This window comes from Haliotis rufescens, unplaced genomic scaffold (genome assembly GCF_023055435.1).
Source record: "Haliotis rufescens isolate VD_foot unplaced genomic scaffold, xgHalRufe1.0.p SCAF_2, whole genome shotgun sequence".
NCBI lineage: Eukaryota > Metazoa > Mollusca > Gastropoda > Lepetellida > Haliotidae > Haliotis > Haliotis rufescens.
The window spans coordinates 45,956,942-45,972,937 of NW_025963890.1; the positions used below are offsets into that span (position 1 = coordinate 45,956,942).

Genomic DNA, 15,996 nt, shown 5'->3' on the forward strand with positions numbered 1-15,996 from the left:
TTTCAGGCAAACAGGATCAAGGCTAACAACATTTCTCTGTAAAAATTCGCTATATACAGTTGATGTTAGGAAAGCATCCAGAATGTTTTGTTCTGTTTCCCGCAAGACATGCCTACTGTTTCATTGAGACACTGCGAATTCTATTTAAGCCTGTCTGACCCAAATAAAAGTTTCCAAGCTTTCAAAGTCTTTATGATTAATGTTTGGTTGTTTGTTTGTTTGTTTGTTATCGTCGCACTCAGCACTATTCCAGCTATACGGCGGTGTGTAAGTAATCGAGTCTGGACCAGTCAACCAAGTGATTGACATCATGAGCATCGATCTACGCAATTGGTATACGATGACTTGCATCAACCAAGTCAGCGAGCCAGACCACAAGATTATTATTGAGGTTTGCTTTTCCTTTATATATGTATTGAGAAAATATTGATGATGAGTAAGTTTTGTATTGTCTATCTACCGATTGAGTGTGATGTTTAGATATTTCAGCAATCATGGACATGTAGAAGTACTAACATGAAACACATTATAATAATACCTTTCAGATCGCATGAAATTGGACGTAACTCTTGAAAGCGCAATAAACTTAGAACTCTGATTTGGACAAGAACAATTATAAAGACTATGCTGCTCCAGCATCTGAATCCAGGTTTGAATGGTCTAAATTCACCGTAACTCCAGTTACTGTTTCATAAACTATATCCAATGTTAAGACACAGCTGTCATTTGTTCTGGGAGGATGAGGCCTTTGGAAACAGTTAAACATCATTTACATTTCCTGACAAGAGTACCTACCAACATATTTCCATTGAGGTTTACGAAATGTTTAGAGATTTTTGTATGGAGTTTGGACCTGTTCCGATGGCCTTGTCCGATGTGTGGTATACTTTAATGCCGTGTTGTGTAATGATTTCAGTAAATATAAACTCTAAAGTAATAGGGGGCACGGGTGGCACAGTAATAGGGGGAACGGGTGGCACAGTCGTCTAAGGCGCCGCGATTCGCTGAGCAGAGTTGCGTCCCTTGGGCAAGCCAGAAACCTATGATTGTGGGTTCGAATCCCAGTTCACCCCGATTATGTTTCTAGGTTTGTCAGCACCATACCCGTGCTCGTGGGTTTCACCGAAGTGGTAAATGTCTGAGACCTGCATCACTTCGGGCTTTACTCCCACATTAAGCTGACAAGTTGAGATATAACTGGAATACTGTTAAAAGCGGCGTTAAACCCAACTCACTCAATCTATAGTAACACTACCCAGTCGATGCATGTAACAATGGCTGCCTCATAGAAATGTAAACGTTCGATATCGGTACTCCAACTTATCAAACTTGACGAAATCTATTTTAGAATGCACATAATAAGGTATAACACACTCTACCCAACGTGAAGCCTCTAAGACTCTTTTATATCGTACAATGTCGACATGTCGTCACCTACCAATGGTGGTATTCACTATACTTCAGCATTGTTCCGTTGTTAATGTTTATATGCAAAAGTTAATTCCAAACATTAACTAGATACCTAATCTTTAGTTAGACTAAGTAAGGATTGGATATGGATGAACAACTACTTTATTTATTATTAGGAGCGACGTTTCGGTGTAGGCTTTGTTTGTTTTTCTACTGGCTTCCCCTGTTAAGACGTTTTACCGTTTTTCACCCATTTGTGTACAAACAGGCTTCCCTAGCCTAACAACATCCTAATCTACATGTTCTCTACTGTATTAACATACCTGTATATGTGCTTGTCAACCTTACTCTGAACATCACTTGCTTGATAACGGTGTTATAATCTATACCGAACGAAGTTCCCTCTTATTGTACAAAAAGTTGTTCATCCATATATGTTGTCCTTACTTTGTACTCCAACTTCTAAATGCATCTGGGCGGTCGGGTAGCCTAGTGGTTGAAGCGTTAGCTCGTCACGCCGAAGACACGGGCTCGATTCCCGACATGGGTACAATGTGTGAAGCCCATTTCTGGTGTCCCCCGCCGTGATATTGCGGGAATGTTGATAAAAGAGGCGTAAAATCATACTCACTCACTCTTAATGCCTCTCAAAGCAGTTCTTTAGTTAGACTGCCTCCGATTTCAAAACAGTATGTTTATCTGCTAGGTGTACTCACCTCTGTGACAGCTGACGCCCATCCAGCCCGCTGAACACCCGTGACTACAGCTGCCGTTGTGGGCGTAGCACAGCTGATGGTGACAGTTCCGGTTACAGGGGAGTTCACACTGAGGGCCATACCACCCCTCTGAGCAGGCTGTGGAGAAGCATGGGAGGTTGTAGTGATGATGAGTGATAGCACGGCTAACATGGCTAACATGGATAACATGGCTAACATGGCTAACAGGGCTAACATTGCTAATACGGCTAACATGGCTAACACGGCTACCACGGCTACCACGGCTAACACGGCTAACACGGCTAACACGGCTAACATTGCTAACATGGCTAACATTGCTAACATGGCTAACATTGCTAACACGGCTAACATTGCTAACATGGCTAACGCGGCTAACACGGCTAACATGGCCAACACGGCTAACATGGCCAACACGGCTAACATTGCTAACATGGCTAACATGGCTAACATGGCTAACAGGGCTAACATTGCTAATACGGCTAACACGGCTAACACGGCTAACATGGCTAACACGGCTAACACGGCTAACACGGCTAACACGGCTAACATTGCTAACATGGCTAACATTGCTAACATGGCTAACATTGCTAACATGGCTAACATTGCTAACACGGCTAACATTGCTAACATGGCTAATGCGGCTAACACGGCTAACATGGCCAACACGGCTAACATGGCCAACACGGCTAACATTGCTAACACGGCTAACACGGCTAACATTGCTAACACGGCTAACACGGCTAACATTGCTAACACGGCTAACACGGCTAACACGGCTAACATGGCTAACACGGTTGACATGGATAACACAGCTAACACGGCTAACATGGCTAACACGGTTGACATGGATAACACAGCTAACACGGCTAACATGGCTAACACGGCTAACACGGCTAACATTGCTAACACGGCTAACACGGCTAACACGGCTAACATGGCTAACACGGTTGACATGGATAACACAGCTAACAAGGCTAACATTGCTAACACGGCTAACATTGCTAACACGGCTCACATGGATAACACGGTTAATATGGCTAACACGTCTAACACGGATAACATTGCAAAATCAAACACAGAACACGAAATGACGTGATCATGGATTCAGACATATAATGCCTACAAACCAAATAATTCCTTCACCAACTAATCGTTCAAGACACGGGTGTCTACATCGGAGAGAATATGGTTAAATATGCTCTGCCCTAAGAATAGTACATTTGTCGTTCAGGGTGTCGTTGTACAAATCGATCTTTGCTGTACCTTACATAGACTTACGACGGTCGTAGTGCTAAGGTTGTTTTGTACACCGGCACTCTGGTCACGGTCTTCGCGCCGTCAATGATAACAAAATAATAAGGTGAATATATCTCCAATCCTGCCTTTCAGTAGTATGCGGATTTGATAGGTTGAAATTCAACCTCTGAACCAAGTGGGAATAGTTGAACAGAAAGCTTACCTTTGTTGCACATGGGTCCGATCCATCCCGGCTCACAGCCGTCGGTGCAGCGCCCGGTGACGGGGTGGCATGAGTCGTCCAGGCAGTTGTCGTTACACGTCTTGTTACAGTCCAGGCCGTACGTCCCGTTCCGACACACTGGAACAAGGGAGGGTCAGTAAGTTGTCTTTTTGCCTTTTCTGAGTGTTTATGAGGTAGGAAATCAACACGTGACGGTGGCCGGTTTGGTGGATCCAATGTAAAGGTCACGGATTACATGAGACATGAAAACGTCAATCATCCATGTGCTACCTTGACACTTACAGTTTGAACGTCCGGGTCTTGGTGTTAAGTTCGCACTTAAGATCTATGGGTAGTCACGTTCCTGTGTCACATGAGCACTAACAGTTTTAACTGTTAAGCCCCTTTGTCAAGACCTTGAGTTAAGTCCACACTTAGATTATGTACAGTCAAGCTGCTGAGTTACGTTCATACTCACATTGTGTACAGTCTAGGTCCTGTGCTAAGTCAAACACTCACATTGTGTACAGTCTACATGTAGGTCCTGTGTTAAGTCCACACTCAGAATGTGTACCGTCTAGGTCCTGTGTTAAGTCAAACACTCACATTGTGTACAGTCTAGGTCCTGTGTTAAGTCAAACACTCACATTGTGTACAGTCTAGTTCCTGTGTTAAGTCAAACACTCACATTGTGTACAGTCTAGGTCCTGTGTTAAGTCAAACACTCACATTGTGTACAGTCTAGGTCCTGTGTTAAGTCCACACTCACATTGTGTACAGTCTAGGTCCTTTGCTAAGTCCACACTTACGTTGTGTACAGTCTAGGTCCTGTGTTAAGTCCACACTTACGTTGTGTACAGTCTAGGTCCTGTGTTAAGTCCACACTCACATTGTGTACAGGCAAGCTCAGGTGTTAAGTCCACACTCACATTGTGTACAGTCTAGGTCCTGTGTTAAGTCCACACTCACATTGTGTACAGTCTTGGTCCTGTGTTAAGTCCACACTCACATTTTGTACAGTCTAGGTCCTGTGTTAAGTCAAACACTCACATTGTGTACAGTCACGCTCAGGTGTTAAGTGCACACTTACATTGTGTACAGTCAAGGTCAGGTGTTAAGTGCACACTTACATTGTGTGCAGTCAAGCTCAGGTGTTCAGTGCACACTTACATTGTGTACAGTCAAGCTCCTGTGTTAAGTCCACACTCACATTGTGTTCAGTCAAGCTCCTGTGTTAAGTCCACACTCACACTGTGTAAAGTCAAGGTCAGGTGTTAAGTGCACACTTACATTGTGTACAGTCACGCTCAGGTGTTAAGTGCACACTCACATTGTGTTCAGTCAAGCTCCTGTGTTAAGTCCACACTCACACTGTGTAAAGTCAAGGTCAGGAGTTAAGTGCACACTTACAGTGTGTACAGTCACGCTCAGGTGTTAAGTGCACACTTACATTGTGTACAGTCAAGGTCAGGTGTTAAGTGCACACTTACATTGTGTACAGTCAAGCTCAGGTGTTAAGTGCACACTTACATTGTGTACAGTCAAGCTCAGGTGTTAAGTGCACACTTACATTGTGTACAGTCTAGGTCAGGTGTTAAGTCCACACTTAAATTGTGTACAGTCAAGCTCAGGTGTTAAGTGCACACTTACATTGTGTACAGTCTAGGTCAGGTGTTAAGTCCACACTTACATTATGTACATTCTAGGTCAGGTGTTACGTGTACACTTACATTGTGTACAGTCTAGGTCAGGTGTTAAGTCCACACTTACATTATGTACATTCTAGGTCAGGTGTTCAGTGCACACTTACATTGTGTACAGTCAAGCTCAGGTGTTAAGTGCACACTTACATTGTGTACAGTCAAGCTCAGGTGTTAAGTGCACACTTACATTGTGTACAGTCTAGGTCAGGTGTTAAGTCCACACTTACATTGTGTACAGTCTAGGTCAGGTGTTAGGTGCACACTTACATTGTGTACAGTCGAGCCCTGTGTAGCCATCAGGGCACCCAGACAGACACTGGCCGTCCAGCTTCCCACACGCCTCGTCTTCGTCCCGACACTGGCAGGTATTGTTACACTCCAGGCCGTGCAACTCGTCCAGGCAATCTGCGGGAGACGGTGGTGGACGCTATATTTCTGTTATACACAGCAATGTATGTGTTCGTTTGTTTTACTACTGATTATATACTCGCTATTGATGTTTTTGCTACTGACAGTGGGCTTTATTTGTTGCTTGTAAAAAGGTATTTTATTGTTGATTTAACTAAGCAATAATAACTAACATTAAGTGTATTGAGGTGAATGGAGGTTATATTGAAATATAAAAGTGCAAAAGATTGCAAAACGTATTGAACGGCCGTCGTATATTGACACTACGTTTGCGTTTTGAAACCTCGACTGATAATGTATTTGCTTTTCTTGATACTATTACTAACTGTTCGTGGGTGCATATGTTTCCTAGCTATAGTGTGTGGCCCCACCTCAGTACACCTCGACCTCACACATAGTGCCCCCACCTCCGTACACCTCGACCTCACACAGAGTACCCCTACCTCCGTACACCTCGACCTCACACAGAGTACCCCTACCTCCGTACACCTCGACCTCACAGAGAGTGCCCCTACCTCCGTACACCTCGACCTCACACAGTGTGCCCCCACCTCCGTACACCTCGACCTCACACAGAGTGTCCCTACCTCCGTACACCTCGACCTCACACAGAGTACCCCTACCTCCGTACACCTCGACCTCACACAGTGTGCCCCCACCTCCGTACACCTCGACCTCACAGAGAGTACCCCTACCTCCGTACACCTCGACCTCACACAGAGTGCCCCTACCTCCGTACACCTCGACCTCACACAGTGTGCCCCCACCTCCGTACACCTCGACCTCACACAGAGTGGCTCTACAATCGCACACCTCGACCTCACACAGAGTAGCCCTACCTCCGTACACCTCGACCTCACACAGAGTGCCCCTACCTCCGTACACCTCGACCTCACACAGAGTGGCCCTACCTCCGTACACCTCGACCTCACAGAGAGTACCCCTACCTCCGTACACCTCGACCTCACACAGTGTGCCCCTACCTCCGTACACCTCGACCTCACACAGAGTGGCCCTACAATCGTACACCTCGACCTCACACAGTGCCCCTACCTCCGTACACCTCGACCTCACACAGTGCCCCTACCTCCGTACACCTCGACCTCACACAGTGCCCCTACCTCCGTACACCTCGACCTCACACAGTGTGCCCCCACCTCCGTACACCTCGACCTCACAGAGAGTACCCCTACCTCCGTACACCTCGACCTCACACAGAGTGTCCCCACCTCCGTACACCTCGACCTCACACAGAGTGCCCCTACCTCCGTACACCTCGACCTCACAGAGAGTGGCCCTACAATCGTCAACCTCGACCTCACACAGTGCCCCTACCTCCGTACACCTCGACTTCACACAGAGTGTCCCCACCTCCGTACACCTCGACCTCACACAGAGTGGCCCTACAAACGAACACCTCGACCTCACACAGTGTGCCCCTACCTCCGTACACCTCGACCTCACACAGAGTGGCCCTACAAACGAACACCTCGACCTCACACAGTGTCCCTACCTCCGTACACCTCGACCTCACACAGTGTGCCCCTACCTCTGCACACCTCGACCTCAAACAGAGTGTCCCTACCTCCGTACACCTCGACCTCAAACAGAGTGCCCCCACCACCGTACACCCCGACCTCACACAGAGATTCCCTACCTCCGTACACCTCGACCTCAAACAGAGTGCCCTTACCTCCGTACACCTCGACCTCACACAGAGTGAGGATGCGGCAGCCATAGAGACGGAGAAGGACGCCGTCAGCTGTCAGGTTCCCGGGGACCTCCACTTCCGTCACGAGCGCCGGGTTGTTGGTGACGTCACGGTATATCTCCATGTACTCCGGACCGGAAGTGAGCAGGGAGAAGCCAGCCAGTCTGTTCGTCAACCCAGCTGTGGACGACACAAACACAAGCAGTGGACATGTTGCTTTTATCCGTTTGTTATTTCATTGTCCGTCTCGTCGATCCTTCCTCTCCAAAAAAGATAATTATCAACAGTTATCTGTTACATAATACTCTCAAAACGTATATTTTGTTTGTTTTTGGATGTTTGTTTGTTGATTAACGCCACACTAAGCAATATTCCAGCTACATGACGGCTGTCTGTAAATAATCGACCAGACTGTCCAGTGATTGACATCATAAGCATCGATCCACGCATTTGGGATACGATGACATGCATCAACCACGTCAGAGAGCCTGACCACCCCATCCCGTTAGTCGCCTCTTACGACAAGCACAGTCGCCTTTTACCGCAAGCATGTGTTGCTGAAGACCTTTTCTACCCCGGATCTTCACGGGTCTCAAAACGTATACAGAAAGCTGAAGGTCGGTGGTTCCAAAAGACGTAAAAAATGGTACTTGTTGCAGGTTCGGGACTAAAAGGATAAGACAAGGAACGGTCGGCTCGGAGTCAGCACGCTCTGTCTGAGTTGAGCACCCATGATGAGCTGAGGCATGGTGTACCATGTGTTATAATGCCACGTTCCGCTTTCTAAGTAATTGCTATTTTCAACAATTAATAGACGAGACAATGCCTAAACAGGCTATATCCCGTGGGGAATCCGACTACGAATATGTCTACAATTTTGTGTCTTTAAAAGTGGATCTCGCTCTAAAATAGAACATCGTCGTCCTTGGCTATCATATTTGCTACTTACGATCGCCCCTGTTGTAGACGACCACGCTGTAGATGTCGTACAGCTGCCCAAGGTCCACGGCCCAAGACGGGTTCGTTGTCCCTTCTCTGCACGTGGGCGTGTTCAGCACGTTGGTCACCGTGCACGACCCCCTTGTGAAGTCCGTGGCTGTGCTGCCGTCCACGGCGAGGTCGGACGTGAAGTTGTAGGCCTTTAGGGTGCCGTTGATAAAGTCAGGACCGCCCCAGGTTGAACTCTGGTAGGTGCGCTTCTTCAAGGCGACGTTACGCCCTGCCAACAAGAAGCAATGCCTTTAGACCCACCTTGGATCATCTTCCCGAAGCAAGGGAGTTAACTGACTTTAAAAGTCCAGTTTCCACCCTTACCGAACTAGGCTGTAATTCCTGAGCTCGATCGTAGCGCCACTAGTGGTTATTACGAGTCATGGACCTTCTGAGCCTCTCCTATGGACCAATCAGATTCCACCTCTCGTATCACTTGCATTTGTATCAAACAAAATGGCGGCGCCCAGTCAAGACGATCTGATCGATAATCAAGTTCTATAGTGTGATAAAACGGTCTTACATCGCGAAGTGCATCAAAAATGGGTGAGCACCTTGATAAAAAACATGAAAAGATTTGGAACATATTTGTTGACAACGAGTTGGCGGTGTACATGCTTTGTAAACCCTGCAATCGACCGAAATCTACACGACAGTTTACCTACCGGATTTCGATTTCGTTGCACGATTTTGATTGGACTATGCATAGACTCGTTAGTCCAGCCAAAATGTAACTCCATAATACCAGCCTAGTTCGGCAAGGGTTGAAACTGGACTTTTATAGTCAGTTAACTCCCTTGCCTCGGGAAGATGACCTTGGATATTCCATAAAATTAAGGCGAAAACTCTACATACAGTGCTAAACCCATCACCCATAATACCTTATCGTAGTCCAGAAACAGCCTTATGATTCTTTTAATAATGAAGGAATACATGTGTGTAAGAGTTCCAGATGTATGCCAATACGCCACTTGGTAAGTTTCTAATACGTCGATACATAAGCCGACTAAGACACGAAGAGTATAGAATTTCTGACTCCACTCCGAGCGAATACAATAATCTATATACTTTTTCAGCTTCCCGTTTATGTATCATAGCCAATAAAAGTTACTGAAACATACATTAAAATACAAATCGGTAATAAAAAATAGCTTAAAAATGATCCTTCCATTTTTCAGTCTTGGTAACAGAGCAATGATGTAGTGATTTCAAGTCTTGAATTGTAAAAAAAAAAAATATTTACATAAATAACATTGCTACATGAGGTGAGGTGATATTGGGTTTAACGTCGCGTCCAAGATTATTGCACTTATATAGCGACGTGCATGCACGTGTATGTGTGTGTGTGGCTGCTTGTACTAGTCCGGACTGATGCCGATTTATAGTGCTAGCTCACTGAGATACCATGCCGCAGTTTAACATGAATACCCCACTCAGACACAGTATACTGACTCCGAGCCGACCAGTCCTTGATTTAGCCCCTTAATGCCGAGCGCCAGACAGGGTAACAACAAGTACCATCTTTTAACGTCTTTTGGTATGACGCGGCCGGGTATCGAACCCCGGACCTTCCCCTCTGCGGGCGGACGCTCTACCACAAGACCACGGAGGCGGCTCATTGCTACATGAGAACATGTAGGCGGATCATAATACACCTCCGGTTATAAGTGAAATGAGATATATATCACCCAATATAACCATGCTGACAAGTGTTCTGCGTCTTACCTCCACTGACCTCCATTTAAACTATCCTACAACTATCCATGCTGACAAGTGTTCTGCGTCAGACCTCCTCCCAAACTATCCTACAACTATCCATGCTGACAAGTGTGCTGCGTCTTACCTCCACTGACCTCCATTTAAACTATCCTACTATCCATGCTGACAAGTGTGCTGCGTCTTACCTCCACTGACCTCCACTTAAACTATCCTACAACTATCCATGCTGACAAGTGTGCTGCGTCTTACCTCCACTGACCTCCATTTAAACTATCCTACAACTATCCATGCTGACAAGTGTGCTGCGTCTTACCTCCACTGACCTCCATTTAAACTATCCTACAACTATCCATGCTGACAAGTGTGCTGCGTCTTACCTCCACTGACCTCCACTTAAACTATCCTACAACTATCTATGCTGACAAGTGTGCTGCGTCTTACCTCCACTGACCTCCATTTAAACTATCCTACAACTATCCATGCTGACAAGTGTGCTGCGTCTTACCTCCACCGACCTCCACTTCACACAGCTGTAACCTTGGTGACGCGTTTACGTGCCTAATGATCTTGACCCATCTGGCCAGTATTGGTTCCTTGCATCGGATGTCCAGATGTCCAGCTGACACCCGGTGTCGGGGGTTATAGGAGGAGTTGCACACAGACGTGATGACGTCACCGTTGCCGTCAAGGCGGTCCAACTCAATCAGCAGGTCTGTCGTCGTGGCTGCAAGGAGTGAAAGTGAATATAATTGTACGCCGCACTTGTACCTGAAAGAGGTAGACTGTTCCAACACTTTTTATAACGAACATGTTTATGACGACCTCGCGGATATAACGATTGTTTTTTTGTCCCGGCCATTTGTTGTCTATATGCTGCATATATGCTTACAACAAACTACGGTTACAGCGAACTAAAATAAGCGGTCCCTTTGAGTTCGTTATAAACATAGTTTACTTTGTATCAATTGTGTGAATGACGGTGATACCGAAAGGACAGTCTTAAACTTTATACGAACATCTTCTCTCAGGGGCATTTAGAAGTTGGAGTACTAAGTAAGGATAAGATATATGGATGAACAACTTCGTGATTTCAATGAGGAGCGACGTCACGGTGTAGGTTCTAACACTGTTATCAAGCAAGTGATGTACACCGTTGACAAGTACATACACAGTTCCGAGGCAGTGTTTCTACAGTTGGGTAGATTTTGGTAGTTATGCACACAAAAGTACGGTGGCCCATAAGGGACATGCAGTCTGTTTTTCCATATTTGGATATTTCACTTACTTTTGTCGTTACCTTTTGCAAATTAACACGATTTGTCTTACAAATATGTGATAAATCATGTGTAAAGAAGATATTGAATCGCAGAAAAGTGAAACGAAAATGTCAAAATTAAAATGAAAATGTCAAAAAACAAAAACGAAAATGTCAAAAACTAAAATGAAAATGTCAAAAACATTGGTTGGTTTTTGACATTTCCAATTTAGTTTTTGACATTTTCGCTTCACATTTGAAAGTACATTTTCCGTGTTTTCGGTTGCTTTTATACATGATTTATTACATATTTGTATGACAAATTGTGTTAATTTGCTAAAGGTTACGATAAAAGTAAGTGAAACATCAAAATATGGAAAAACAGACTCCATGTCCCTTATGGGCCACCGTACAAAAGAGGTGATATAAGATAAACATTTTAACAGGTGAAGCCAGTAATATAAACAAAAGGATAAGACGGATTGGGGTCTTTGATAAGTTGATGGTTCGCAGGGGTATTTCAACCATACTCTGTACATCACTCGCTTGATAACGGTGTTAGAGCCTACGCCTAAACGTCACTCCTAATTGTAATACAGGAGTTGTTCTTCCATATATCTTATCATTACTTTCTTATATACGAAGACCTGGTGTCGTCTGTGATTTTCAGTGATCCAGTCATATATTTGTTATTACTATTTTACCTTTTACATCAAATGAAATCTTTTGGGGGAGATGACGAAGGCTGATTAGTATGTGGCTTTGACGTTTTGCCTTTCCGTAAATTATTCTCCCTGATATGTAACGTTGTGATGGCGTTACGAAGTAAAGTCGCATGTTCTACCTGTGTGGATCCGGATCCAGGTAATCCACTGATTCGTCTCCAAGTTCACCTGCCATGATGGGGAGCCGCTTGTCGCCAGCGTCTCGAAGCAAGTGTTGATGTCCCCGTCCACGGCAAGCTGGGGGCTGTTGAGGACGGGGGAGGCGGACGCGGGCAGGTCATAGGCGAGGTTCACTGAAATAACGTATATAGATCACGGGTATTACAGAAACCACGGTTAAATTACATACCACGGGTATTAAAAAAAACCATGGGTAATATAGGTACTACGGGTATTACAAAAAACAAGTGTAATATAGGTACTACGGTGATTACAGAAACCACGGGTAATATACAATGTAGGTACTACGGGTATTACAGAAACCACGGGTAATATAGGTACCATGGGTATTACAGAAACCACGGGTAATATAGGTACCACGGGTATTACAGAAACCATGGGTAATATAGGTACCACGGGTATTACAGAAACCACGGGTAATATAGGTACCACGGGTATTACAGAAACCATGGGTAATATAGGTACCACGGGTATTACAGAAACCACAGGTAATATAGGTACTACGGGTATTACAGAAACCACGGGTAATATAGGAACCACGGGTATTACAGAAACCACGGGTAATATAGGTACTACGGGTATTACAAAAACCACGGGTGTTACAGAAACCATGGGTAATATAGGTACCATGGGTATTACAGAAACCACGGGTAATATAGGTACCACGGGTATTACAGAAACCATGGGTAATATAGGTACCACGGGTATTACAAAAACCACAGGTAATATAGGTACTACGGGTATTACAGAAACCACGGGTAATATAGGAACCACGGGTATTACAGAAACCACGGGTAATATAGGTACTACGGGTATTACAAAAACCACGGGTGTTACAGAAACCATGGGTAATATAGGTACCATGGGTATTACAGAAACCACGGATAATATAGGTACCACGGGTATTACAGAAACCACGGGTAATATAGGTACTACGGGTATTACAGAAACCAGGGGTAATATAGGTACCACGGGTATTACAGAAACCACGGGTAATATAGGAACCACGGGTATTACAGAAACCACCGGTAATATAGGTACTACGGGTATTACAAAAACCACGGGTGTTACAGAAACCATGGGTAATATAGGTACCATGGGTATTACAGAAACCACGGGTAATATAGGTACCACGGGTATTACAGAAACCACGGGCAATATAGGAACCACGGGTATTACAGAAACCACGGGTAATATAGGTACTACGGGTATTACAGAAACCACCGGTAATATAGATAACTCGGGTATTACAGAAACTGATCGATACTCAAGATCTATATTGTAATAAAACGGGTTTTACCCCGCGAAGTTCATCATATTACTTGAGCACCTTGATTAAAAACATGACAATATTTGCAAAATAACTGTCAATGACGGAACACATGCTTTGCAAATCCTGCAGTCGATCGAAATCTGCATGTTGAAATCCATGTTGTTCACGAACCGGATGTCTAGTTAGTTATACGATTTTGATTGGACTAGCCAAAATAAAACTCTGGATTTCCACCCTAGTTCGCCAGGGGTGAAAACTGGACTTATATAGTGTGTTAACTCCCTTACCTAGGGAAGATGCATCAGATACCGTATTACATGTACCACTGGTGCAATGGGTTATTACGCGTATAACGTGTGTGGTAGAGATGTGAAACTGGTCATTCTTTACGGTGATCGGTGGACCATGCTGGGACTTAGGTAGATACAACGGCTATGAAACAACAGTATTTTGCGGGACATGGTCCACGGGTAAAGTATTATTATTTCTGGTGACGGAAACTTACGGTACTGGCAAAGTGGTCCCATCCATCCCAATGCGCATCCGGATCCGTTACAGCTTCCGGTGACGGCGTCGCATGGTGCCTCCAGGGCGCAGTGACACTGGTACTGGCACTTGTCGCCAAAGAAGGGCGGGCGACATCGGCTGGCAGACACTGTGAAACATTTAACAATGCCGTTATTGTTTTTATTATTCTGTACAATATCAGCCCCATGGGTATTCCAGTAGTCTGTCATACAGATCCTGAATCAAATATATCCAATACAAGTCTATTCAGCAAGTCTAGATTACTGCAGAAGATAGACTTAGTCTCTGTGCTCCTTTTTGTCATATTTTATAAGTAAACTATAATTTAACAACGGTTTTTATCCGTAAAATATGTTCATTTCAGAGACTAGATGCTAGACTATGATTCCTGGTGAAATAAAGAGCTTTGAACAAAACAGGATTACTGGCAGTTATCGGGTTATATGAATCAGGTACTATTGAATGATATCTTTATGAGGAGTAACGTGTCATGTCTGGTGATACATAAATGACGTGAATAGCTTTGAACAAAACAGGATTACTGGCACTTATCGGGTTATATGAATCAGGTACTATTGAATGATATCTTTATGAGGAGTAACGTGTCATGTTTGGTGATACATACATGTAAATGACGTGAAGAGCTTTGAACAAAACAGGATCACTGGCAGTTATCGGGTTATATGAATCAGGTACTTCGCAATATGTATTACAAACAGTTTCATAAAGAATCTGTCAATCATATTGCCCTATACGATACATCAATCTATCGCATGTGTGCCACATGAATCGTAGACTTGGCCAGGCAATTAATATGTAACAAATGTTATATTGGGATAACACATTCTCAGTAAAGTACAGATTCTTGCGTCCATTCCGGGATTCGAACCCACATTCCCAGGGTGAGACACAGGCAGTTATAAGTTGTGTACGAATTTTGTTCGTCAAGGGAGATCACAATAAATCGATTGCACGACCACGTATCAATGTGGGTGGACATCCAACTGTTGCTGCATGGAAGACGTGAGAATAATTTTAGTGTCAAGAGATTGAGATGAAAGACCGGAAATCAAAATTATTAGAATATTTATGCAGTTTATCGTTTGTAAAGGTGACGAATAATTAAGATTTTCAAAATAAAATGTTTCACTCCATAATTAACAATAAATGCTGTATAATATTATGTAATCATCCCCGATCACAAAAAGCAAACAAAAAATAAACCATAACCATGACATATTGCACATTACATAAAGTTGGTGGGATCTTTTGATCAAATACTTGACCTGCTTGTCGCTTCGAAACACACACATGTGTAAGTTGGAGAGTGCACAAGAAGCAAACAAATTATACACCATAACCATGACATATTGCACATTACATAAAGTGGGTGGCATTTTTTTATCAAATACTTGACCTGCTTGTCGCTTCGAAACACACACATGTGTAAGTTGGAGAGTGCACAAGAAGCAAACAAATTATACACCATAACAATGACATATTGCACATTACATTAAGTGGGTGGGATCTTTTGATCAAATACTTGACCTGCTTGTCGCTTCGAAACACACATGTGCAAGTGGGAGAGTGAGTTACTTTGTTTTTTGGTTGTGGTTAAATGACTACAACTAACCTGTTGAACAAAAGAAAGTGCACTCCCATGTTTAGTGGAAAAGAAAATGCTTTTCGATAGTGATGTATTTGACTCGGGGATCACAGACGTGTTTTGGACATTAAGTTAGCATTGTTTTGGCAACTGCTTTCAGCCTTGCTCGGTTTTCATAACGTTTGTAATTTACTGATCAAATCCAATTATAAAGTGTGGGGCGGTCGGGTAGCCCAGTGGCTAGCTCGTCACGCCGCAGACCCGGGTTCGATTCCCGACATGGGTACAATGT

General features: G+C 44.2%; 1 protein-coding gene across 1 annotated transcript in view; it reads right to left on the reverse strand.

Moving 5' to 3' along the window:
- The window catches only part of LOC124142243 (receptor-type tyrosine-protein phosphatase T-like), a 59,228-nt gene that overhangs the window by 37,709 nt on the left and 5,523 nt on the right, over positions 1-15,996 (reverse strand). The window contains exons 2-9 of the mRNA XM_048400053.1: positions 14,076-14,225; positions 12,237-12,410; positions 10,643-10,861; positions 8,378-8,647; positions 7,411-7,608; positions 5,577-5,714; positions 3,607-3,744; positions 2,127-2,264 (exon numbers count right to left, since the gene is read on the reverse strand). Coding sequence (XP_048256010.1) covers positions 2,127-2,264; positions 3,607-3,744; positions 5,577-5,714; positions 7,411-7,608; positions 8,378-8,647; positions 10,643-10,861; positions 12,237-12,410; positions 14,076-14,225 — 1,425 coding nt within the window. The remainder of the gene's footprint in view (positions 1-2,126; positions 2,265-3,606; positions 3,745-5,576; positions 5,715-7,410; positions 7,609-8,377; positions 8,648-10,642; positions 10,862-12,236; positions 12,411-14,075; positions 14,226-15,996) is intronic.